At 51.3% G+C, this 25,719-nt stretch overlaps 1 protein-coding gene across 1 annotated transcript; it reads left to right on the plus strand.

Annotated features, from left to right (window-relative positions):
* The first annotated feature begins 3,300 nt into the window (after positions 1-3,300).
* TRAPPC14 (trafficking protein particle complex subunit 14) lies at positions 3,301-16,334 on the plus strand. Its single transcript, XM_069980624.1, has 11 exons — positions 3,301-3,793; positions 5,206-5,301; positions 6,664-6,793; positions 9,157-9,243; positions 9,329-9,449; positions 10,679-10,826; positions 13,316-13,398; positions 13,475-13,644; positions 13,725-13,879; positions 14,668-14,864; positions 15,119-16,334. The coding sequence occupies exons 1-11, from the start codon at positions 3,386-3,388 to the stop codon at positions 15,270-15,272; spliced, it is 1,749 nt and encodes a 582-aa protein (XP_069836725.1). The 5' UTR covers positions 3,301-3,385; the 3' UTR covers positions 15,273-16,334.
* Positions 16,335-25,719: the final 9,385 nt, after the last annotated feature.

Here is a 25,719-nt window from a genome sequence, read left to right on the forward strand (position 1 = left end):
CCACCATACTCAGCTCTGCTACATCCACCATACTCAGCTCTGTACTTGCATTTCCATTTCCTAAACTCCACTCTGCTGCATCCACCATACTCAGCTCTGCTGCATCCACCATACTCATTTTTGATCCATCCACCATACTAATTTTTGATCCATCCACCATACTCATCTCTGCTACATCCACCATACTCAGCTCTGCTACATCCACCATACTCAGCTCTGTACTTGCATTTCCATTTCCTAAACTCCACTCTGCTGCCTCTGCTAAGCTCAGCTGCACGGCACACTGCAGAGCAGCCTTAGCCTGGGTTCACACTGTGCATTTTGCTTGTGCTTCTATCATGGTTGGTGACTACCCCTGTGTCAGCAATAACCCAGGCTAAAAATAAGCGCTTAGCCAAGATTTTTTTCTTAAATGTCCGATTTCTCCTAAAAACAGCGCCACCCCTGCCCTCAGGTTGTGTGAGGTATTACAGCCTGGCTCGATTTACTCAGCTGCAATACCGCACACAACCTGAAAGTAATCAGCCATGTTTTCTGATCCTGGATAATACCTTTAAGTAGGATGATTTTAGCAGAAATTACAAATCTAATAGGAATGGGGGTCTCCCTCACTGACTGGCATAATGGGGGTCTCCCTCACTGACTGGCATAATGGGGGTCTCCCTCACTGACTGGCATAATGGGGGTCTCCCTCACTGACTGGCATAATGGGGGTCTCCCTCACTGACTGGCATAATGGGGGTCTCCCTCACTGACTGGCATAATGGGGGTCTCCCTCACTGACTGGTATAATGGGGGTCTCTGTATGCCCGGCCTCTGCCCCTTGTATCAGGGTATAATGGGGGTCTCTGTATACCCGGGCTCTGCCCCCTCTATCAGGGTATAATGGGGGTCTCTGTATGTCCGGCCTCTGCCCCTTGTATCAGGGTATAATGGGGGTCTCTGTATGCACGGCCTCTGCCCCTTGTATCAGGGTATAATGGGGGTCTCTGTATACCCGGCCTCTGCCCCTTGTATCAGGGTATAATGGGGGTCTCTGTATAACCCGCCTCTGCCCCTTGTATCAGGGTATAATGGGGGTCTCTGTATGCCCGGCCTCTGCCCCTTGTATCAGGGTATAATGGGGGTCTCTGTATGTCCGGCCTCTGCCCCCTCTATCAGGGTATAATGGGGGTCTCTGTATACCCGGCCTCTGCCCCCTCTATCAGGGTATAATGGGGGTCTCTGTATACCCGGCCTCTGCCCCCTCTATCAGGGTATAATGGGGGTCTCTGTATACCCGGCCTCTGCCCCTTGTATCAGGGTATAATGGGGGTCTCTGTATGTCCGGCCTCTGCCCCTTGTATCAGGGTATAATGGGGGTCTCTGTATACCCGGCCTCTGCCCCTTGTATCAGGGTATAATGGGGGTCTCTGTATACCCGGCCTCTGCCCCCTCTATCAGGGTATAATGGAGGTCTCTGTATACCCGGCCTCTGCCCCTTGTATCAGGGTATAATTGGGGTCTCTGTATGTCCGGCCTCTGCCCCTTGTATCAGGGTATAATGGGGGTCTCTGTATGCTCAGCCTCTGCCCCTTGTATCAGGGTATAATGGGGGTCTCTGTATGTCCGGCCTCTGCCCCTTGTATCAGGGTATAATTGGGGTCTCTGTATGCCCGGCCTCTCCCCCTTGTATCAGGGTATAATGGGGGTCTCTATATACCCGGCCTCTGCCCCTTGTATCAGGGTATAATGGGGGTCTCTGTATACCCGGCCTCTGCCCCTTGTATCAGGGTATAATGGGGGTCTCTGTATGCTCGGCCTCTGCCCCTTGTATCAGGGTATAATGGGGGTCTCTGTATACCCGGCCTCTGCCCCTTGTATCAGGGTATAATTGGGGTCTCTATATACCCGGCCTCTGCCCCTTGTATCAGGGTATAATGGGGGTCTCTATATACCCGGCCTCTGCCCCTTGTATCAGGGTATAATGGGGGTCTCTGTATACCCGGCCTCTGCCCCTTGTATCAGGGTATAATGGGGGTCTCTGTATACCCGGCCTCTGCCCCTTGTATCAGGGTATAATGGGGGTCTCTGTATGTCCGGCCTCTCCCCCTTGTATCAGGGTATAATGGGGGTCTCTGTATACCCGGCCTCTGCCCCTTGTATCAGGGTATAATGGGGGTCTCTGTATGCTCGGCCTCTGCCCCCTCTATCAGGGTATAATGGGGGTCTCTGTATACCCGGCCTCTGCCCCTTGTATCAGGGTATAATGGGGGTCTCTGTATGCCCGGCCTCTGCCCTTTGTATCAGGGTATAATGGGGGTCTGTGTATGCTCAGCCTCTGCCCCTTGTATCAGGTTAGCCTGGTCTCCCGTATCTCACATAAGTTTAGATACAACAAATCAGCAGACTGTATCACACATTATAGATTTAGATACTGAACCTGGGCATTCAGTATCACACATAATAGGCTTAGATACAGAGGGTCAGCAGACCATATAACACTATAGGTTTAGATACAAAGCCTGCACAGTCTGTACCACACAGGATAGGCTTAGATACAGAGGGTCAGTAGGACATATCACACTATAGGTTTAGATACAATGCCTGCACAGTCTGTACCACACAGGAAAGGCTTAGATACAACACATCAGCAGACAGTATCGCACATTACGGGCTTAGATTAAGCAGTTTATCAGACAGTATCAAACAAGATAATCTTAGATACACCAGTTCAGCAGACAGTATCACACATGATAGACTTAGATACTTCAACTCACTGACAATAAGCTTAGATACGCTGACTCAGCAAACAGTATCACACACATCAGCCTAAGATACAGAAGCTCCACAGACAGTGTCTTTCTTGAGAGGCTTAGATACACTGACTCAACCAGACAGTATCACATGGGAGGCTTAGATACACTGACTCAACCAGACAGTATCACATGGGAGGCTTAGATACACTGACTAAACCAGACAGTATCACATGGGAGGCTTAGATACACTGACTGAACCAGACAGTATCATATGGGAGGCTTAGAAACACTATTTAGGGAACAAGTATCACACATGATAGGCTTAGATACTGGGCCTGTACAGTCAGGCTTAGATACAGCCCCGCAGATGACTGTATACTGGTGGGTACCATACTCTGCTCCTCACATTTAGCTATCCCCCCCGTTGCTATGATACAGCCTTTGAACCCCGTTGCTAGGTTACCAGTCTCCCTCAGCATCCGTTACTAGGCCTGCTCCTACTGTTGCTAGGCTCCAGACTCGGTTGGCGGCTGGTCGCGCCTGTTGCTAGGCAACGCTCCAGTCTCAGCGCTCCGGCCCTGCGTACTGCTGCGGGGTTGGGCGCCATCTCTCGGCGCTCGCTTGCTCTCCCCTGCCGGGATCTCATCATGGAGTCGCAGTGCGATTACTCGATGATCTTCCCGGCATGTCCCGTGTTACCGGCGGACCTCCCGGGCCGGTACCGCTCCCTCCCCCGCCGCAATCACCTCTACCTGGGAGAGACGCTGCGCTTCCTGCTGGTATTGCGGCTTCGGAGTGCCGGGGAGGCCGGACAGGACAGGGCGGGGTCAGAGGCCTTCTGCCGCGGTGACACTTCTCAGGAGAGCCCGGGGACCGAGAGCTGTTCCTGGGCGCCGCTGGCCGCCTCTCTCTCCGCCCTGGCCAGTGTGTGCCCCGGGGAGGAGGAGCCCGAGGAGGAGGACGAGAGCGGCGGGGAGACCGGGGGCGCCTACCGGGGGTGCAGAGCCATCCTCAGCCAGCAGCAGCAGCCGCCACCGCAGGGGGGCGCCCTGGGGGTAAGACCGGTCACCGACACCCTGCCTGTCACCCCGACACCTCCTGCCTGTCACCCCGACACCTCCTGCCTGTCACCCCGACACCTCCTGCCTGTCACCCCGACACCTCCTGCCTGTCACCCCGACACCTCCTGCCTGTCACCCCGACACCTCCTGCCTGTCACCCCGACACCTCCTGCCTGTCACCTCCTGCCTGTCACCCCGACACCTCCTGCCTGTCACCCCGACACCTCCTGCCTGTCACCTCCTGCCTGTCACCCCGACACCTCCTGCCTGTCACCCCGACACCTCCTGCCTGTGAACTCCTGCCTGTCACCCCCTGCCTGTCACCCCGACACCCCCCTGCCTGTCACCCCGACACCTCCTGCCTGTCACCCCGACACCCCCTGCCTGTCACCCCGACACCCCCTGCCTGTCACCCCGACACCTCCTGCCTGTCACACCGACACCTCCTATCTGTCACCCTGACACCTCCTGCCTGTCACCTCCTTTCTGTCACCCTGACACCTCCTGTCTGTCACCCTGACACCTCCTGTCTGTCACCCCCACACCTCCTGCCTGTCACACCCTGCCTGTCACCCCGACACCTCCTGCCTGTCACCTCCTGCCTGTCACCCCGACACCCCCTGCCCACCCCGACACCCTCTGCCTGTCACCCCCACACCTCCTACCTGTCACCCCCACACCTCCTGCCTGTCACCCCAACACCTTCTGCCTGTCACTCCGACACTTCCTGCCTGTCACCCCGACACCTCCTGCCTGTCACCCCGGCGCCTGTCACCCCGGGACGCCCCTGCCTGTCACCCCGACACCTCCTGCCTGTAACACCCCTGCCTGTCACCCCCACACCTCCTGCCTGTCACCCCCACACCTCCTGCCTGTCACCCCCACACCTCCTGCCTGTCACCCCCACACTTCCTGCCTGTCACACCCACACCTCCTGCCTGTCACCCCCACACCTCCTGCCTGTCACTCCGACATCCCCTGCCTGTCACTCCGACACCTCCTGCCTGTCACACCCCTGCCTGTCACCCCGACACCTCCTGCCTTTCACCCCGACACCTGTCACCCCGACACCCCCCTGCCTGTCACCCCGACACCCCCCTGCCTGTCACCCCGACACCCCCTGCCTGTCACCCCGACACCTCCTGCCTGTCACACCCCTGCCTGTCACCCCGACACCTCCTGCCTGTCACCCCGACACCCCCTGTCACCCCGACACCCCCCTGACTGTCACTCTGACACCTCCTGCCTTTCACACCCCTACCTGTCACCCCATAACCTCCTGCCTGTCACCCCAACACCTCCTGCCTGTCAACCTGACACCTCCTGCCCGTCCGTATCCATCAGTGTCTGGTCTGTGAGTCCTCTCCCTCTCTGCCGCCCGCTTATTACTTCCCTGTCTCTTTCAGACGCCAGTCACTGACCCCGTGGTCTCCTGTGATGAGGTCATCTTCCCCCTCTCCGTCTCTCTGGATCGCCTGCCACCCACCACAGTTAAAGCCAAGGTAAGTGCCCGGGGATCCCAAATCCACCTGCTGGCTTATTATTCTGCAGCTCTTCCCCCATAATATACACCACATCCTTTCTTTGATTGGTGTAAGGGGTCTCTGTGTCCACCATGCTTTAAAGAGTGCTTCCCCAGTGGTCTCATTGGTCAGCAGGCGCTCCCCCAGTGGCCTCATTGGTCAGCAGGCGCTCCCCCAGTGGCCTCATTGGTCAGCAGGCGCTCCCCCAGTGGTCTCATTGGTCAGCAGGCGCTCCCCCAGTGGCCTCATTGGTCAGCAGGCGCTCCCCCAGTGGTCTCATTGGTCAGCAGGCGCTCCCCCAGTGGCCTCATTGGTCAGCAGGAGCTCCCCCAGTGGTCTCATTGGTCAGCAGGCGCTCCCCCAGTGGTCTCATTGGTCAGCAGGCGCTCCCCCAGTGGTCTCATTGGTCAGCAGGCGCTCCCCCAGTGGCCTCATTGGTCAGCAGGCGCTCCCCCAGTGGCCTCATTGGTCAGCAGGCGCTCCCCCAGTGGTCTCATTGGTCAGCAGGCGCTCCCCCAGTGGTCTCATTGGTCAGCAGGCGCTCCCCCAGTGGTCTCATTGGTCAGCAGGCGCTCCCCCAGTGGTCTCATTGATCAGCAGGCGCTCCCCCAGTGGTCTCATTGGTCAGCAGGCGCTCCCCCAGTGGTCTCATTGGTCAGCAGGCGCTCCCCCAGTGGTCTCATTGGTCAGCAGGCGCTCCCCCAGTGGTCTCATTGGTCAGCAGGCGCTCCCCCAGTGGCCTCATTGGTCAGCAGGCGCTCCCCCAGTGGTCTCATTGGTCAGCAGGCGCTCCCCCAGTGGTCTCATTGGTCAGCAGGCGCTCCCCCAGTGGCCTCATTGGTCAGCAGGCGCTCCCCCAGTGGCCTCATTGGTCAGCAGGCGCTCCCCCAGTGGTCTCATTGGTCAGCAGGCGCTCCCCCAGTGGCCTCATTGGTCAGCAGGCGCTCCCCCAGTGGTCTCATTGGTCAGCAGGCGCTCCCCCAGTGGTCTCATTGGTCAGCAGGCGCTCCCCCAGTGGTCTCATTGGTCAGCAGGCGCTCCCCCAGTGGTCTCATTGGTCAGCAGGCGCTCCCCCAGTGGTCTCATTGGTCAGCAGGAGCTCCCCAAGTGGTCTCATTGATCAGCAGGTGCTCCCCCAGTGGTCTCATTGGTCAGCAGGTGCTCCCCCAGTGGTCTCATTGGTCAGCAGGCGCTCCCCCAGTGGTCTCATTGGTCAGCAGGCGCTCCCCCAGTGGTCTCATTGGTCAGCAGGCGCTCCCCCAGTGGTCTCAGGGGTCAGCAGAGATTCCTCTCCTGCTGGATTGTATAGTGATTATACACTAACCTGCTCCTCTCCCGCAGATAGTGGTCACTGTCTGGAAGAGGGACTCGGAGCAGTCTCGGGTGAGGACCCTCGGATATCGCTCTCTGCTGCTCAACTCCACTCCAGGTCAGATCTTCAAGGAGGAGCAGGCAACCTTCAAGGCTCAAGGTGAGTCATGCACTTCTGCCAGTCCTATAGTACTTACGGGGTGGAAGAGCTGTAAGAGACCCCCGGTATAGGGGGAGGGGTAGAGTCAGGTGTAGACATGGGCAGTCAGGTGACCCAGTGATCTGATGGGGTTCAGGAGAAGAGTCCTGTCAGTCACTAATGTAAACCTCCTCTATTTGTTTTCAAAGAGGTTTTGCAGCAGTTAGGTGATAGGTGCCCTCCTGCTGTTACACATCCCAGCTGCAGCAGCCCCCCATGGTACACACATTAGCCACCTCTAGTATAGGGGGAGGGGGCTGCGGTTCTTATCTGTCCCTGCGGACGTGTTTCCCGTCGGCTTCTTCACTTCCTCATTTGGTTTCCGCAGAACATCTCATTACATTACAGAGCAGAATATAAAAGACACAAGGGGGGGGGAGATTTATCAAACATGGCGTAAGGTGAAACTGGCTCAGTCGCCCCTAGCAACCAATCAGATTCCACCTTTCATTTTCCAAAGAGTCTGTGAGGAATGAAAGGTGGAATCTGATTGGTTGCTAGGGGCAACTGAGCCAGTTTCACTTTACACCATGTTTTTATTTTTAAACTGAGTTTATTGAAGGAGATACATAATACAGACAATACCCTTTCCATACAGCAATACGTCTTATCTTTTGACAAAGAATAGTTCGGAAAGGAAAGTAAGTAATCACACAACTGGTACATTATCTGTGAAATAACAAAGCATGGCGTCTATCGGTATAAATAACTGGAACCACCAGTCAAAAGAATACAATGAAAGAAAAGTGCAGACATTAATATCATCTCATGTAGGAATGACATCATCATAAATGACCATGAGAGAGGGGTAATGCCCCTCCAGGGCTCAGGTTCTATCATCATCATTTAGCCTCACATAGCGGCTTGGTTGGAAGTTAGTTAGCGGAGAAGTACACCACCATCCCCATACTTTATTAAACTTCCCTGGGCATCCTCTGTGCTTAAATACAACATATTCAAACGAAAGGACAGTATTAGTCAGTTTTTTCCATTGTCTGACGTCCATCTATCGCACCGCCACCGCCTTGCGCGCCATAAATAAGGACTCCCTGAGAAATATTCTATGATAATGTGGCCAGCTCTCTTCATCTAATAGGCCTAAAAGACAAATTTTCGGGGAGCATGGAACCGGAATCCCTATCATTTGAGATAGTTGATTTGTAACTGCTGACCAAAAACTGGAGATCGCCAGGCATGCCCACATCATATGCCAAAAATCTGGGTGCCTGCACCTGTGGCATTCTGTTGTAGGGTAGAGCCCCATTCTAAACATACGTGTTGGCGTAAGGTAACATTGGTGCGTTATATACAATTGTGTCATGCGATTGTTAGCAGCTGGCGAAACTGAGAGATGGGACGAAAGGAGGTCAGACCTCCATAGCACCCAAAGCCTGTCTCCATCACTCCTCCACCTTCAGAGGACTGCATGCCAGTCTAGCCTGAATCATAAATGCATACAGAGCTGAGATGAGCCCACGAGGGCCTTGAGATTTAAACACACCTATTAGTGGGTAATTGGAAAAGGGGAGATGAGGTCCCGGAAACTGGTCTCTAAATGCGTGGCGCAATTGTAGATATCTGTACATAGAGCTTCTAGGTCAATCATGCTGTATCCAGAAATGTGGTTCTAGTGATCCAGAAAAATGGGGTAGGTGGGGGTGATACCATAGTGGTGTCTCTAACATTACTTCATTATATTGAGTCAGTTTCAGAACCGCTGATCAGACTTGAGCTGACGTGTGGAGGGGAAGGAGTTTAGATTTGGGTAGGAACCCTCCTTCAAGGATTGGCCATAAATGTTTAAGCTCCAAGAAGTGAACTAGATAGTGTTCTCTGTTCGGGAGAACCCCTGCTTCCACCCATTTCGTTAGGTACCTTAATTGTCCTGCTCACTTTACACCATGTTTGATAAAGGTTTATAAATATATATGTACATCCCTGTGACACACCTCCCCCTTTACCCCACCTCTCATCTAGTCCATTAGTGGGGGTACAGTACATTGGTATAAGACCCTTCCTCTCCATGCTGGTAGACTTCTATCATGTGGTCTTTCCATATCTGGTTGCTCCTCTTCCTTCTTTCCTGCCTGATTCACCCCCCTCCCTTACTTCCTCTTCCTCTCCTTCTTCTGTTCCATGTCTGTTCTTCCTCCATGCACTGCTGAGCTGTCTTTTTCTTATGTCCTCTCTTCCTCCCTCAGTATCTCATCCTTCCTCCTTTCATGTGCCTTTCTGTATCTCATCCCCCCCCCACCCCTTAGTTTCCTGTATTAACATTAGCGCCCCCTGCCTTCCGCCTGACTGACCTCTCTTCTCTCTCGCAGTGAGTACCCTCCTCACCGTGCTCCCACCTCCCACCCTCAGGTGCCGTCAGATCAACGTGTCCGGGAAACACCTCACAGCTCTGAAAGGTGAGACCCCGGCGACGAGGGGGGACAGTAAAGGTGGGTGACGTGGTGGTACATCTGCCCTCACCCCATCTCTCTCCCTTCTCAGTGCTGAACACTTCCTCTCAGGATGAACTCTGTATTCGGGATGTCCGGATCCTCCCCAACTTCAATGCCAGTTACCTGCCTGTCATGCCCGACGGCTCTGTGCTCCTTGTGGACAATGTCTGGTAAGTGGATGAGATGACACCCTCTGTGGTGGATGGAAGAGGACGCCGGCAAACAGCCCATCGTATCTCAGCCTCCTAGAGCCCTATGTGACATAGAGGTGATTGGATACTGAGATACGGAGGCTGTTTGCATGTTCCCTACAGGAGGGCCCCGGCATCATAGTATTACATGGATGCTGTGCTATAAAATTGTATATGCTGCTATCTCAGCAGTGATACTCCTTTTGCCCTTTTCTGCTGTCCCTTTAAAGGGGGTTTCTAAGATTCGAAAAACATGGTCTCTTTCTTCCACAAACAGCGCCACTCTTGTCTCCAGTTTGAGTGGGTTTTGCAGTTGCACTAATGGTGCGTTTACACGAAATGATCGCATTTGAGCGATAATCGGCTCGAACAATCAAGCGACGAGCAAAAAGAACGTTTATTTTGAACTTTCAACATGTTCTCAAATCGTCGTTCGCTAAAAATTCGCAGATCGCTTCGTCTAAACAGTCTTTCAAAGATTCACCCTATGTGTGAGATGGGCTTAAGCGATCTTAAAAACGATCGCAATAACGAATTTTCTAACGATTTATTTGTCTAAACGCTGATCATTATAAAAACAAAATTGTTGCTTCAAAATTGATAAACGATTGATTGGGCGAATTATCGCTTCATGTAAATGCAGCATTACTCACTTTAATGGAACTGAGTTGCAAAACCACACCCAGACTTAGGGTCCTAATATACGGAGCGATTTTTAATGACTAACGATAAACAACCGCAAACGAGATTGTTAATCGTTAACCTAAAATCGTTCACCATATTACGCAGAACGATGGTCGTTAGTTTCTATCGTTGCTATGATTGTTTATTCCTTCTGATCCCAGCAAAACAATGAACAATGTGAAATTACACTGAACGATTAGTGAATAAATGCGGAACTTGAGCTAACGATTGTGGAATTACAGGGAACGATTAGCGATAATGTTAGGTTCAGATCTAAATCAAGACATACAAACGATTTTTCGATCGTTGCCTGCAATTACACAGAACGATTATTTTTTACATTTGAACAATAGAACGATTTTTTGCACGATAATCTCGTGTAATAGAGCCCTGAAAACAGGGGTGGTGCTGTTTCTGGAAGAAAGCGGACATGGTTTTTCCCTTTAATAGCAGTCACCCCTCAACTTTCTCTCCCTGACCTAAGCTCAGACCCTCGTGTCATATGCCCTCTTCTCTCCGTCCAGTCACCAGTCAGGAGACATCAGTATGGCCTCCTTCCTACGCCTTCACAGCTGCTCATCCCAGTTACCCAGCATGCTCTGCTCCCTGGAGGAGCACAACTTCCTATTCCAGCTGCAGACAGGAGAGCGCCCCCCGGAGGATGCCAAAGAGGTGAGCCCAATATGTATCAAGCATGACACTTTTTCAATCCTCTATACTACACATCTGTAGTGAATAGGATCATAGGGAAAGGACCAAAACATTTTAATGGCCCGTTCTCACATCCTTACAGGTCGCTATCTTTAAAGTGTACCTGTCGTTTAATTTTTTTTTAGTACAGGCGATTTAAAGAAACTTTGTAATTGTAATTAGGCGAAAAATGCATTTTTATCATGAAAAAGCAGTTTGAAGCTCTCCCCCTTGTCTTCTTGGTTTTCTATGGAGAGGGGAGGGGTGGAGGGAGATGAGGCACCAAAACAGGACAACAAACAGTTAATTAACAGCTACATCACCGGGCTATCTCCTCTGAAGTCAGCACTGACCTCTTAATATCTGCTTTCACACAGGTCCCGCTGTGTAATCCTTTGTTCTCTGCTGGCCACTAATCTCCCTCCTCCCCCCCCCTCCCCTCTCCATAGATTACACAGGGCCCAACTGATGTAAAAGAGTTGAGATTTCCTGATAATAAGCAGTGGATGAGAGAGAGGAGGGAGGGGGGACCTGGGGAAAGTCTTTTTGATTGCAGATAATGGCAGATTTGCCTAATAACCCCAATTACAAAGTTTCTTAAAATCGCCTGGACTATTGATTTCTGCAAAAAAACAAAAACAAAAAAACGACAGTGACACTTTAAAGGGGTATTCCCCCCAAAATTTTATTTTTGCATTAATATGCTGCCCACCTGTAGCTTTCCATCTTTCCAGCAGCAGTTTTGCTGTTATCTAGATGCATTTACCCCCACCAAAGGCATAGAATCATCAGCTCTCAGTCCAACCCGACACACTCCCTGCTCCTGGCCCGCACCCTCCGAGACGGCATCACGTGTCCTCCATCTCTTCAATGGGCTGAGTTAACCCAGCCCACTGAAAAGAGGGAGGATAGCTACAGTCTCCCTCAGCTTCCCCGCTCCTATGATCCGCCGACCCGCTACCTGCCCCCCAGATCTAACCATGCCCGCTCCTATGATCCCCCGGCCAGGTACCTCCCCCCCAGATCTAACCATGCCCGCTCCTATGATCCCCCGGCCAGGTACCTCCCCCCCCCCCAGATCTAATCATGCCTGCTCCTATGATCCCCCGGCCAGGTACCTCCCCCCCCAGATCTAACCATGCCCGCTCCTATGATCCCCCGGCCAGGTACCTCCCCCCCCCAGATCTAATCATGCCCGCTCCTATGATCCCCCGGCCAGGTACCTCCCCCCCCAGATCTAACCATGCCCGCTCCTGTGTTTCCCCGGCCTGCCCAGATCCAAAGATGCCCGCTTCTATGATCCCCCGGCCCGCTGTGACACTTCCCCCTCCACACACACAGCCGACTGTGCCTGCTCTAGCTTCCGTGCCAGCCCGGTCCTGTGCTTTGCCCCTGCTGCCTGTCAGCATTGGCATTACAGCACAGGTCAGGGCGCCGTCGGCTGTGTGTGTGGAGGGAGAAGTGTCACAGCACAGGAGCGCTCACCCGCGGCACACACACCCGGCGCTCACCAGGCGGGTCTTGTGAGCACCGTGTGTGTGCCACGGGTGAGCGCTCCTGTTCCAGTGATCTGTGTCCGGTGCTGCAGTGGGAGATCGGAGCTGCAGCGGGAAAGACTCACCCGCAGTCACCCCCCATCCCCCCACCCCCGTGACTTGCTGGCGGCATCAGCCCCGCAAACACCGCCCCCCAATACTCGCTGTGGCGTGTGGCATCCGCACCTGGGACTCACCCGCGGACCATCTTACACTCCCCGTGACTAGCCCGCGGCACTGACACCACAACCTCCCGCCCACGCCACCCACCCACGGCACCCGGCAAAGACCGTTTCCCAATGCCCCCCACCGCGACTCACCCACGGCACCGCAACACCCCCCCTGCAGCGGTACAACCGCCTCTACAGCTCCCCTTCCTAACCTCACAACTCACATAACTCTGCTATGCAGCGCACTCAACTCTGCTATATCTTGGGGATATCAGCTGTGCTACATCATGGACCAATCAGACATAAGCATTGCATCATGGGAGATGTAGTTTTATTTTTTTAGCTCTTGGGGGAATACCCCTTTAATGTAGTGCTCTGTAAAGCGAGGAGCACTACTGATGCACTATGGACATGTGAATGTAGCCTTAGGCCCCCTCACACCTCCATGTCAGTTTATACTGTCGGGAATCAGGAGGCTTCAGGAAGGCTTCAAGCAGCTTTCATACTTCACCATTTTTGAGATCTCCGATATCTGTCAGTGAATAGGAATATTCAGCTAAATTTGTATCCAGTCTTGACAGTTTTAAATAGTATGGACGTCAGACTGATACAATGTAAAGAACTATCAGGAAGGTAGACATGTGTCCTGCTGATGTGTAGAGGTAGCTGATCTGAGCAGAGCTGCAGTATAAAGCAGAGTGGCTCTTTACATTGTATCTGGGTGGGCACTACTCCTCCTCCTCATCATCATTTTTCTGTTTCTTAGGGTCTTGAGGTTCCTTTAATCGCTATAATTCACTGGTCCACCCCAAAGCTGCCATTTACATCTGGAATATACACCCATTACAAGTAAGTCCGTCCCTTGGGAGCCTGTAGGTGGCGCCAGCAGTATCCCCTATATCCTTATTGCTTATTCCTCTTTCAGACTCCCAAGTATTCGTCTGGAACGGCCACGGTTTGTGATGACGGCCCGCTGTGACTCCCCGGTACAGACGCATACACCATTCCGTGTTACTTACACTCTGCTGAATGACCTGCAGGACTTCTTGGCTGTCCGACTGGTCTGGACCCCAGACACCAACATGGCGGCAGGTGGTGAGTGTTATTCACAGCATGGAGTGCAGGTAGTGCTGGGGGAGGGGAGTCTGGTGTAACGTGTCCTGTTCTCCTCACAGGTCGATGTCTGTCAGAGGAGGAGCGGCGGGTCACACAGGCAGCACAGGAGGCTGTGGTGTGCTACACGCCTATTAATAGTCTGGGGTTCTGCCGCAAAGGAAGCTCCGTCACCATCGGGGTCACATTCATGGCGCTAAAGGCCGGGCTGTTTGAGGTAAGGTCCTGGGGTACAGGATAATGACACACTTACACTTGGGGTACAGGATAATGACACACTGACACTTGGGGTACAGTATAATGACACTTGGGGTACAGGATAATGAGACACTGACACTTGGGGTACAGTATGACACACTTACACTTGGGGTACAGGATAATGACACACTTACACTTGGGGTACAGTAAAATGACACTTGGGGTACAGGAGAATGACACACTTACACTTGGGGTACAGTAAAATGACACTTGGGGTACAGGATAATGACATGCTGATACATGGGGTGCAGGATAATGACATGCTGATACATGGGGTACAGGATAATGACATGCTGATACCTGGGGTACAGCATAATGACACTTGGGGTACAGGATAATGACACTTGGGGTACAGTAAAATGACACGCTGACACTTGGGATACAGGATAATGACACTTGGGGTACAGGAGAATGACACTGACACTTGGGGTACAGGATAATGACACTTGGGGTACAGTATAACAACACAGTTACACTTGGGGTACAGGATAATGACACGCTAACACTTGGGGTACAGTAAAATGACACGCTGACACTTGGGATACAGGATAATGACACTTGGGTACAGGACAATGACACGCTGACACTTGGGATACAGGATAATGACACTTGGGTACAGGACAATGATATGCTGACACTTGGGGTACAGGACAATGACATGCTGACACTTGGGGTGCAGGACACTGAGACTTGTATAGGATAAGCTGTTGTCTTCTGGTGTCACCTATAACTCTCCTCTCTCTATAGCTCAGCCAGCACATGAAGCTGAAGCTGCAGTTTACAGCCAGTGTATCTCAGGCCCCTCCGGATGCCCGTCCTGTCTCACGCAGGAGTAGTCCCAGCAGCCCTGCCCTGAGGGACCTAGAGAGACAGCAGCAAGGGGGCGCTCTAGGGAGGTCGCAGTCCTTCTCTCACCAGCAGCCTCCTCGTGGGCAGCTCATCAGGTAAGAGATACTAACACCTCTGAGGGGTATACATACAGCTGCTCCTCAACACACACTATATTCAGCAAGGCATGATGGGAATTGTAGTTCTGCAACAGCTGGAGGGCCGCAGCTTCCCCACCCCTCATATCAATGACTGTATGAGTAAACCATGACCTTGGTTACATATATTTAGAGGAGGAGCTGTAAATGAAGGTGTCGTGGGTCATCATGGTGGCAGCCTTTGTGTCTTACTGTTTGTGTCCCCTCTGCAGGACCGGAAGTGTGATGGAGCGACGCGCTATCACCCCGCCTGTAGGATCCCCCTTGGGTCGACCACTTTATTTGCCCCCTGAGCGGGCCGCACTGTCTCTGGATAAAATTGCAAAGCGCCAGTGCAAAGTCCTGGTTGTGAATCCGGTCCAGTGACCCCCGCTGTCCCCCAACGTTGTCAAGAAGAAGACGCGCCCCACTTCATTGTGGACGGGGGAACCAACAAAGTCTGGGATGTGTGGATCGAGCAGCCTGTGCTTGAAGGGAGATTCAGCCAAATCCTGGATAGGGGGATTATAGGGCCAATCTAAGCTTGGCTTAACAAGGGACCAGAGCCAGACAGTCTCTGCTGGACGGGGGTTACAGCCTGTGAAGATGCTGAACGCAGCTGTGCTACCTGGGTATCTGGGCCAAATGCAGCCTATGCGGGAAGGGGAGCTGGAGACAACACAGCTTATGGGAGGGATGTGGGAGGGGACTGGCAGTAAACCCCGCCCATAGGGGGAGGAACTTGGAATAAGCCTTGTCCATGTGGGTGGGGAATGTGGAGTAAGCCCTGCCCATGTGGACAGGAAGTGTGATTAAGTCCTGCCCATGTGGGTGGGTCCAAAGAATGGGGCGGGATTAAGGTACTACTGGGGTTTAATACCCTCCTTGTGATGCTAGGAAGTGATGGCAGAACGTACTGTACTCCGCTCCTTACCCGCCATCTCTTCCAGACATTCAGGATTTTTTTATGTTTACATTTTTTGCCTTTTATTTTTATTTATACATTTCAGACGCCGGACTTCTGCACTCGCCCAGGATCACCCTCGGCTTCATCACAATCCCTATGGTGGAAGTTCTGGCTGCAGATGCCGGTCAACCATGTATAAGCGAGTTTACACTTTACTGTCAGTATACACAGTGAGATCAGAGCCCGTCAGGACTCATGGAGGGGATGGGGGGACCTCACTGTATAGGGTCTGTCAGTATACACAGTGAGATCAGAGCCCGTCAGGACTCATGGAGGGGATGGGGGGACCTCACTGTAAAGGGTCTGTCAGTATACACAGTGAGATCAGAGCCCGTCAGGACTCCTAGGGGGACCTCACTGTATAGGGTCTGTCAGTACACACAGTGGGATCAGAGCCCGTCAGGACTCATGGAGGGGATGGGGGGACCTCACTGTATAGGGTCTGACAGTATACACAGTGGGATCAGAGCCCGTCAGGACTCATGGAGGGGATGGGGGGACCTCACTGTATAGGGTCTGACAGTATACACAGTGAGTTCAGAGCCCGTCAGGACTCATGGAGGGGATGGGGGGACCTCACTGTATAGGGTCTCTGTATATATCAACCGGCACTCCAGCACTTGTAGTGGTGCGGTGCTCGTGGCCACAATGATAGACCAATAAATGATAAATCCCGGCACTCGCTATTGTCAATGCTTCTTCAATTTATTATAACATAATATACGAACGCTGCACGCGTTACGACCCTCCGGTCTTTCTCAACAGCATGCTGTTGAGAAAGACCGGAGGGTCGTAACGCGTGCAGCGTTCGTATATTATGTTATAATAAATTGAAGAAGCATTGACAATAGCGAGTGCCGGGATTTATCATTTACTGTATAGGGTCTGTCAGTATACACAGTGAGATCAGAGCCCGTCAGGACTCATGGGGGAGATAGGGGGACCTCGCTGTATAGGGTCTGTCAGTATACACAGTGAGATCAGAGCCCGTCAGGACTCCTAGGGGGACCTCACTGTATAGGGTCTGTCAGTACACACAGTGGGATCAGAGCCCGTCAGGACTCATGGAGGGGATGGGGGGACCTCACTGTATAGGGTCTGTCAGTATACACAGTGAGATCAGAGCCCGTCAGGACTCATGGGGGAGATAGGGGGACCTCGCTGTATAGGGTCTGTCAGTATACACAGTGAGATCAGAGCCCGTCAGGACTCCTAGGGGGACCTCACTGTATAGGGTCTGTCAGTACACACAGTGGGATCAGAGCCCGTCAGGACTCATGGAGGGGATGGGGGGACCTCACTGTATAGGGTCTGACAGTATACACAGTGGGATCAGAGCCCGTCAGGACTCATGGAGGGGATGGGGGGACCTCACTGTATAGGGTCTGACAGTATACACAGTGAGTTCAGAGCCCGTCAGGACTCATGGAGGGGATGGGGGGACCTCACTGTATAGGGTCTCTGTATATATCAACCGGCACTCCAGCACTTGTAGTGGTGCGGTGCTCGTGGCCACAATGATAGACCAATAAATGATAAATCCCGGCACTCGCTATTGTCAATGCTTCTTCAATTTATTATAACATAATATACGAACGCTGCACGCGTTACGACCCTCCGGTCTTTCTCAACAGCATGCTGTTGAGAAAGACCGGAGGGTCGTAACGCGTGCAGCGTTCGTATATTATGTTATAATAAATTGAAGAAGCATTGACAATAGCGAGTGCCGGGATTTATCATTTACTGTATAGGGTCTGTCAGTATACACAGTGAGATCAGAGCCCGTCAGGACTCATGGGGGAGATAGGGGGACCTCGCTGTATAGGGTCTGTCAGTATACACAGTGAGATCAGAGCCCATCAGGACTCCTAGGGGGACCTCACTGTATAGGGTCTGTCATTATACACAGTGGGATCAGTGCCTGTCAGGACTCATGGGGGGGATGGGCGGCCCCCCCTATATATGGTAGGGACCTCACTGTATAGGGTCTGTCAGCAGCAAACCATAGGACCATGCGATACTCTGGAGCAAGGTGATAGGGGTGCACTTACTTATGACAGGGATACTTTTTCTTCAGTTTTAGAATTACAGGTCAGATTTTATTTTTAGGGAAAAAAGTTAAATGTGTTTAAAATGAATTTAGGTACAAGCGCCAGGACCAAATGCCAAATGTGTAAGATTGTGGACCAGGATGAATGTGCCGGGATGCTATACTGCTCCACCTGCTAGATAATGTGAAGTGCTGCTCCACCTGCTGGATGTCATGCTGCACTGTGCTGCTCCACCTGCTGGATGCCATGCTGCACTGTGCTGCTCCACCTGCTGGATGTCATGCTGCACTGTGCTGCTCCACCTGCTGGATGTCATGCTGCACTGTGCTGCTCCACCTGCTGGATGCCATGCTGCACTGTGCTGCTCCACCTGCTGGATGTCATGCTGCACTCTGCTGCTCCACCTGCTGGATGTCATGCTGCACTCTGCTGCTCCACCTGCTGGATGCTGTGCTCCATTGTGCTGCTCCACTTGCTGGATGTCATGCTGCACTGTGCTGCTCCACCTGCTGGATGTCATGCTGCACTGTGCTGCTCCACCTGCTGGATGTCATGCTGCACTCTGCTGCTCCACCTGCTGGATGCTGTGCTGCACTGTGCTGCTCCACTTGCTGGATGTCATGCTGCACTGTGCTGCTCCACCTGCTGGATGTCATGCTGCACTCTGCTGCTCCACCTGCTGGATACTGTGCAGTACTGCTCCACCTGCTGGATGCCATGCTGCATTGTGCTGCTCCACCTGCTGGATGCCATGCAGTGCTGCTCCACCTGCTGGATGCTGTGCTGCTCCACCTGCTGGATACTGTGCAGTACTGCTCCACCTGCTGGATGCCATGCTGCATTGTGCTGCTCCACCTGCTGGATGTCATGCTGCACTGTGCTGTTCCATCTGCTGGATGCTGTGCTGCTCCACCTGCTGGATACTGTGCAGTACTGCTCCACCTGCTGGATGCCATGCTGCACTGTGCTGTTCCACCTGCTGGATGTCATGCTGCACTGTGCTGTTCCACCTGCTGGATGCTGTGCTGTTCCACCTGCTGGATGCTGTGCTGCTCCACCTGCTGGATGCCATGCAGTGCTGCTCCACCTGCTGGATGCTGTGCTGCTCCACCTGCTGGATGTCATGCAGTGCTGCTCCACCTGCTGGATGCTGTGCCAGCCTTGCCTCGTTTAGTGATGTAACATTGTAATGGCTGTTGGGGTCAGCACACTGGTCTAATATATCTGGTACATAGATACAGTAGGTAGGGATCACTCCAAGCTTAGTCATGCAGCTAATGGCAGATTCATCATCTTGGCACCAGTATTTAAAGGGACATTCCACCTGATGATGAAAAGTCAGTTCTGGGTCAGATACACTTGTATTGAACCCACTTGTAACAGATTTTAATTGGAGCCCCCATAATAGTGAGCTGGGGCAGGAGTGGCCCATGTGTGGAAGTATTATCCTCTTGCTTTAGGTTTTAGGCCCCAGGCACATGTTTTAACGGTCAGGAAATACTGATCAGGAGGCTTCAGGAAACGGTCAGGAAACACTGATCAGGAGGCTTCAGGAAACGGTCAGTATTTCATCGAATTGTATGAAATAGATTTTCCTGAGGTGTGCATGGGGCCCTAACCAGTAACAATTGCTTCTCTGTTTAAAGGGACATTGGTAAAAGAGCGAAAACTGATCCTTACTGTTGAAAGGTGGAGCCCCCCCTTCAGTATGGGTCAGACCATAGACATAGATGGTACGTGAGCTTCCTCCAGTGCCAAGAGCACATTGTTAAAGAACAATGCCAGTATTTAACCATACAGCTGCTGCTTCCTCTAATGGGTAGTGAGGGTGGAGGGACCGATGCTCCCTACTCTGATTCTACAGTTTGAGGATTTGGTACTTACACTGGACTTATGCTGTGTCCATCCAATAATGGGGAAGAATTGCCGCTCAGTCCACAGGACACTCTGGGTGGAGGGATCACTGCTCTTATTATTAGATCCTGTAAGTGGAGGGATCACTGCTCTTATTATTGGATCCTGTAAGTGGAGGGAGCACTGCTCTTATTATTGGATCCTGTAAGTGGAGGGATCACTGCTCTTATTATTGGATCCTGTAAGTGGAGGGATCACTGCTCTTACTAGTGGATCTTGTAAGTGGAGGGATCACTGCTCTTATTATTAGATCCTGTAATGGGAGGGATCACTGCTTATACTATTTGATCCTGTAAGTGGAGGAATCACTGCTCCTATTATTGGATCCAGTAAGTGGATGGATTACTGCTCCTATTATTGGATCCTGTAATGGGAGGGATCACTTCTCTTACTATTGGATCCTGTAAGGGGAGGGATCACTGCTATTATTGGATCCTGTAAGGGGAGGGATCATTGCTCTTATTATTGGATCATAGAAGCATAGGGGTCACTGCTCTCATTGGATCCTGTAAGTCGAGGGATCACTGCTCTTATTATTGGATCCTGTAAGTGGAGGGATCACTGCTTTTATTATTGGATCCTGTAAGTGGAGGGATCACTGCTCTTATTATTGGATCCTGTAAGTGGAGGGATCACTGCTCTTATTATTGGATCCTGTAAGTGGAGGGATCATTGCTCTTATTATTGGATCCTGTAAGTGGAGGGATCACTGCTCTTATTGGATCCTGTAAGTGGAGGGATCGCTGTTTCTTCCACTAGATAATGTGGCCAAAAGGGATCACCGCTTCCTCTAATACTATGGGAGAAAGGATCACTGCTTCTTCTATTGGATACTGATACACTCCCTACTCTGGATATTGCAGGTGGAGGGATCGCTGGTCCCCTCCTTAGATATTGTTGAGTAAAGGGATCACTGCTCCCTTCTGCACTGACTACCACATACAATGGACCAAATACATTGTGATGAGAAAAGCAGACATACATGTGCGCATAACATGGAAACGTTCAGTAATGGGATGTGGGTTAAAGGTCAGGGCCACTGGAATAAACCTTAAAGGGGAACACCACTTACAGAACTTTATCTCTAACCCGTCCCAACTTTTGAGTAATTCAGGACCCTACATCTGAGATTGGAAGTCTCCGCCTCTTCCTGCTATCCTCCTGACAACAGGAAGTGATGTAAGAACAAGGCCCCACCCCGGTACTGCCTTATAACCAGTGCAGCACTGTCTGCAGGACTCTCCTATATGTCTGATCTCAGATATGTTTAGTTCACTTGGATGGGAAGTGGGAGGAGTTTACAGATCCCTAATGTTGTATTTTCAGCGTTCGGGTGGTGTTCCCCTTTTAAAGCCTTTTGACATGTTATATGTGAAAACTACTGAGGACTAACAGGCATCAGGCGATTTGTGTCTAGTTGTGTCCATACTGGTGGGGGTAAGAGGGTGATCGCACCCAACCGCACGTGTTACATTATATGCTCGCCAATATGTCAGGGCGATCACTCCCCCTAAACTGCACTTATCACCCCCTAAATTCCTGCCAATACTTGAGCGCTTTCCATTAACCCCCCCTAATGGTACACACTGGAAGTTTTTATTTGATGTTGTATATTTTATTTGTGGCCTCACGGCAGCACTTTATGTTTTATAATTTATTCTGAACAAACAAAATACAGAATTCCATACAACTTCATGTAAAGCGTCTGCTGGTCTGATTTTGTAGAAGTATTTGCATTTTTTACAGTGCGCCATGCTGCAACTTTGTTTGAAATCTCACACTCCAGTGCAAGTGACTGGAACCTATACAAAAACGTGCCTCATAGGATCACCCCACATGTTAGGAAACTATCAGAAGCAGGAGAGCAAGATGGTACACCAGAGATGGGGAACCTTCAGCTGTTGCATAACTACAATTCCCATCATGCCTGGGCAGCTAAAGCTTTGGCTGCCCAGATATGATAGGAGTTGTAGTTTTGAAACAGCTGGAGGGCGGAAGACTCCTAATCCCTACAGTACACGATAAGTTACTTGCCTCCAATGGGTTAGTATAGCACTGAGGGACTCCAGTAACTTATGTTTATGTGTTTGATGGATATTAGCTACTTCTATAACAGGACAGCAGTATTATAAGCCAAGAGCTTTATGGGTACTGGCCCTTTAAATCTGCAGCAACCTAGAAGCTGCACACATTTGTCACACCTGAAACATACAGCCGCCCACTTGTTAAAGGGGTTATCCAGCGCTACAAAAACATGGCCACTTTTCCCCCTACTGTTGTCTCCAGTTCAGGTGCAGTTTGCAATTAAGCTCCATTTACTTCAATGGAACTGAGTTTCAAAACCCCACCCAATCTGGAGACAACAGTAGGGGGAAAGTGGCCATGTTTTTGTAGCGCTGGATAACCCCTTTAAAGATCTGTACAATGTAGACAATTCTCTATGCGCTAAAGGTCTGCGCTCTAGCTGATACATTGTAACAAAAACAGGGCAGAAATAATGCTGGATTTATCAACGTTTGGCATTTTAATGAAATTTATATAGAAAGCGAGAAAAACGGAAAACAATCTTGGGAGAGGAGGAATTCAGTTCTGTCCCGGACGAGCCCCCAAAATTTAGTTCTACTAAAGATGAATCTGATCTGTCCCGGACGAGCCCCCAGAGTTTACTACTACTACTTTATAGATTCAACATGTCAATGGAGAGGGGAAAAAAAAACTGTGCCAGAAGTCTGGTGCAATTTGTGTCAATTTTTATTTATTTTTTTACTTTTGCCAGCGTGCTTTAGACCCCTTTTCCACTTGCTCAATAATAGGGTGGGCTTAAAAAGCCACCTAACAGAAAGTGCAAACAAGGCGGAAAGACATGTAAGACTGCATAAGGCACATGTTATAAATCTGATACATGCTTAGACTGTCCATTCCAGGGGTTTCAAACTCAGCCAGGTAAATGGGCCACACGGTGCAATACTAAATTATTAGTTACAGTAATAACGCCTCCTGTACCGTTATACGGATATAGTGTCCCCTATAGTAATAATGCCTCCCGTACCATTATACGGATATAGTGTCCCCAATAGTAATAATGCCTCCCGTACCATTATACGGATATAGTGTTCCCTATAGCAGGCCTCCAGACTAAAAAATTTACCTAGGAGCCATTGGCTCCTAACCTGAAAAATTTAGGCGCCAAATAGAATATTTGGTCGCCAACATTTTAAACCATGTAAAATTAATGTTATGTTAAATGGGACTTACTGTGTGCAGAGGCCACGGCAGCATCCTCCTCCTTTAGATTCTCTCTTTTCTTAGTTTGAAAATGTTCAACATGGAAACTTGCAACCTGACAACCATATACAGTCTGACAACCATATACAGTCTGACTCAGTACTTCAGCTTCACTTGGCTAGCCTTTTAATGAGGCTTACTCTTCTGAACTTGAACTTAAAGGGAACCTGTTGACCCCCGTGCCAGGGTGACAGGCTCCCAACCCCCCGTTAGAGCCCCCTATACTCACCTCATTGCGCCGGGTCCCGCTTCTGAAGATGGTCGGGTCACGGAGATCTCAGCCGCTGCAGCCCGGCGTGCGCTGAGAGATGAGTCCAACGCTCAGAGAATGACAGGAGAGTCCAGCGCTCCGTCATTCTCTATGAGTGTTGGACTCATCTCTCAGTGTGCGCGCCGGGCTGCAGCGGCTGAGATCTCCGGGACCCGACCATCTTCAGAAGCGGGATCCGGCGTGATGAGGTGAGTATAGGGGGCTCTAACGGGGGGTTGGGAGCCTGTCACCCCGGCATCGGGGGTGACAGGTTCCCTTTAAAAGCTTGCAACAGTCTATACATACTGAGCTAGACTTATGACTGCAGCCATAGTGACCCCCCCCCCACAAGATGAGTATATAGATAGATATATCTCTCACCTAGTGACTAATGCAAGTGACCCCCTACAATACAGACACCTGAGGGGCCCTGATAATAATAATTGTGCATATATCTATCTCCCAGTGTCTGCAGCCAGTTTGCCCTACACTTATAGATGGCCCCCTCCCCTTATAGATGACCCCCTCCTCCCCCCCATTATAGATGCCCCCTTCTCCCCCCCATTATAGATGCCCCCTTCTCCCCCCCATTATAGATGCCCCCTCTCCCCCCCCATTATAGATGCCCCCTTCTCCCCCCCATTATAGATGCCCCCTTCTCCCCCCCATTATAGATGCCCCCTCTCCCCCCCATTATAGATGCCCCCTCTCCCCCCCCCATTATAGATGCCCCCTCTTCTCCCCCCTTTATAGATACCCCCTCCCCTTATAGATAGCCCCCTCTCCCCCCTTGAACATGGCCCCTCTTCTCCCCCCATTATAGATGCCCCCCCCTTCTCTTCCCCCCATTATAGATGCCCCCCCTTCTCTTCCCCCCATTATAGATGCCCCCCCCTTCTCTTCCCCCCATTATAGATGCCCCCCCCTTCTCTTCTCCCCATTATAGATGCCCCCCCCTTCTCTTCCCCCCATTATAGATGCCCCCCCCTCCCCCCCCCCCCTCCTCCTCTATGCTAAGCAGTATTTAAAAAAAACAAACACACAAACTCACCTGACAACCCGCTCCCCCGGCGATCCTCTTCTTCTTCAGGCGCTGTCCCCGGCTGATACGCGGCTGCCGGGGGTGTCCCGTCCTATCCCCGGCAGCGCGGCGCATCAGTGAGCTCTCTGTACGCCGGGGCTGTGACTTCTGACACAGGAAGCGTCTCTGACGCGCACTTCCTGTGCCGGAAGTCAGGGCCCCAGGCAGCTCACTGATGCGCCGCGCTGCCGGGGATAGGACGGGACACCCCCGGCAGCCGCGCATCAGCCGGGGACCGGACTTAAAGAGACATCGCGCCGCCGCCGGGGCCAGTCGCAAATGGCGCCCAGATTAATAAATCTGGGCGCCATTTGCAAAATATTAGTCGCATTGGCGACCATTTTGGTCGCCATCTGGAGCCCTGTATAGTAATAATGCCTCCCGTACCATTATACGGATATAGTGTCCCCTATAGTAATGCCTCCTGTACCGTTGAGATATAGTGCCCCGTATAGTAATTACGCCTCCTGTACCGTTAGAGATATAGTGTTCCCTATAGTAATAATGCCTCCCGTACCATTATACGGATATAGTGTCCCCTATAGTAATAATAAGAGAAACAGATTGCTGAACTCAGGGAGAACAGCCAAATGACAACACTGCCGGCTGCTAATGAAAGCGCTCAATGCAGTGAAGTGCTAGGTGCATTGCCCACTGGGAAACATGAGTATTGCATACTCCTATAGTAATAATGCCTCCCGTACCATTATACAGATATAGTGTCCCCAATAGTAATAATGCCTCCCGTACCATTATACGGATATAGTGTCCCCTATAGTAATAATGCCTCCTGTACCGTTATACGGATATAGTGTCCCCTATAGTAATAATGCCTCCTGTACCGTTGAGATATAGTGCCCCGTATAGTAATAATGCTTCCTGTACAGTTCGATATAGTGTCCCCTATAGTAATAACGCCTTCTGTACCATTATACGGATGTAGTGCCCCCATAGTAATAATGCCTCCTGTACCATCATATAGATATAGTGCCCCCTATAGTAATAATGCCCCCTGTACCATCATATAGATATAGTGCCCCCTATAGTAATAATGCCCCCTGTACCATCATATAGACATAGTGCCCCCTATAGTAATAATTAGAGATGAGCAAACGGTTGAGTCGATCCAAACCCGAACGTTCGGCATTTGATTAGCGGGGGCTGCTGAACTTGGATAAAGCTCTAAGGTTGTCTGGAAAACATGGATACAGCCAATGACTATATCCATGTTTTCCACATAGCCTTAGGGCTTTATCCAACTTCAGCAGCCACCGCTAATCAAATAC

This window comes from Dendropsophus ebraccatus, chromosome 1, assembly GCF_027789765.1.
Source record: "Dendropsophus ebraccatus isolate aDenEbr1 chromosome 1, aDenEbr1.pat, whole genome shotgun sequence".
Classification (NCBI taxonomy): Eukaryota; Metazoa; Chordata; class Amphibia; order Anura; family Hylidae; genus Dendropsophus; species Dendropsophus ebraccatus.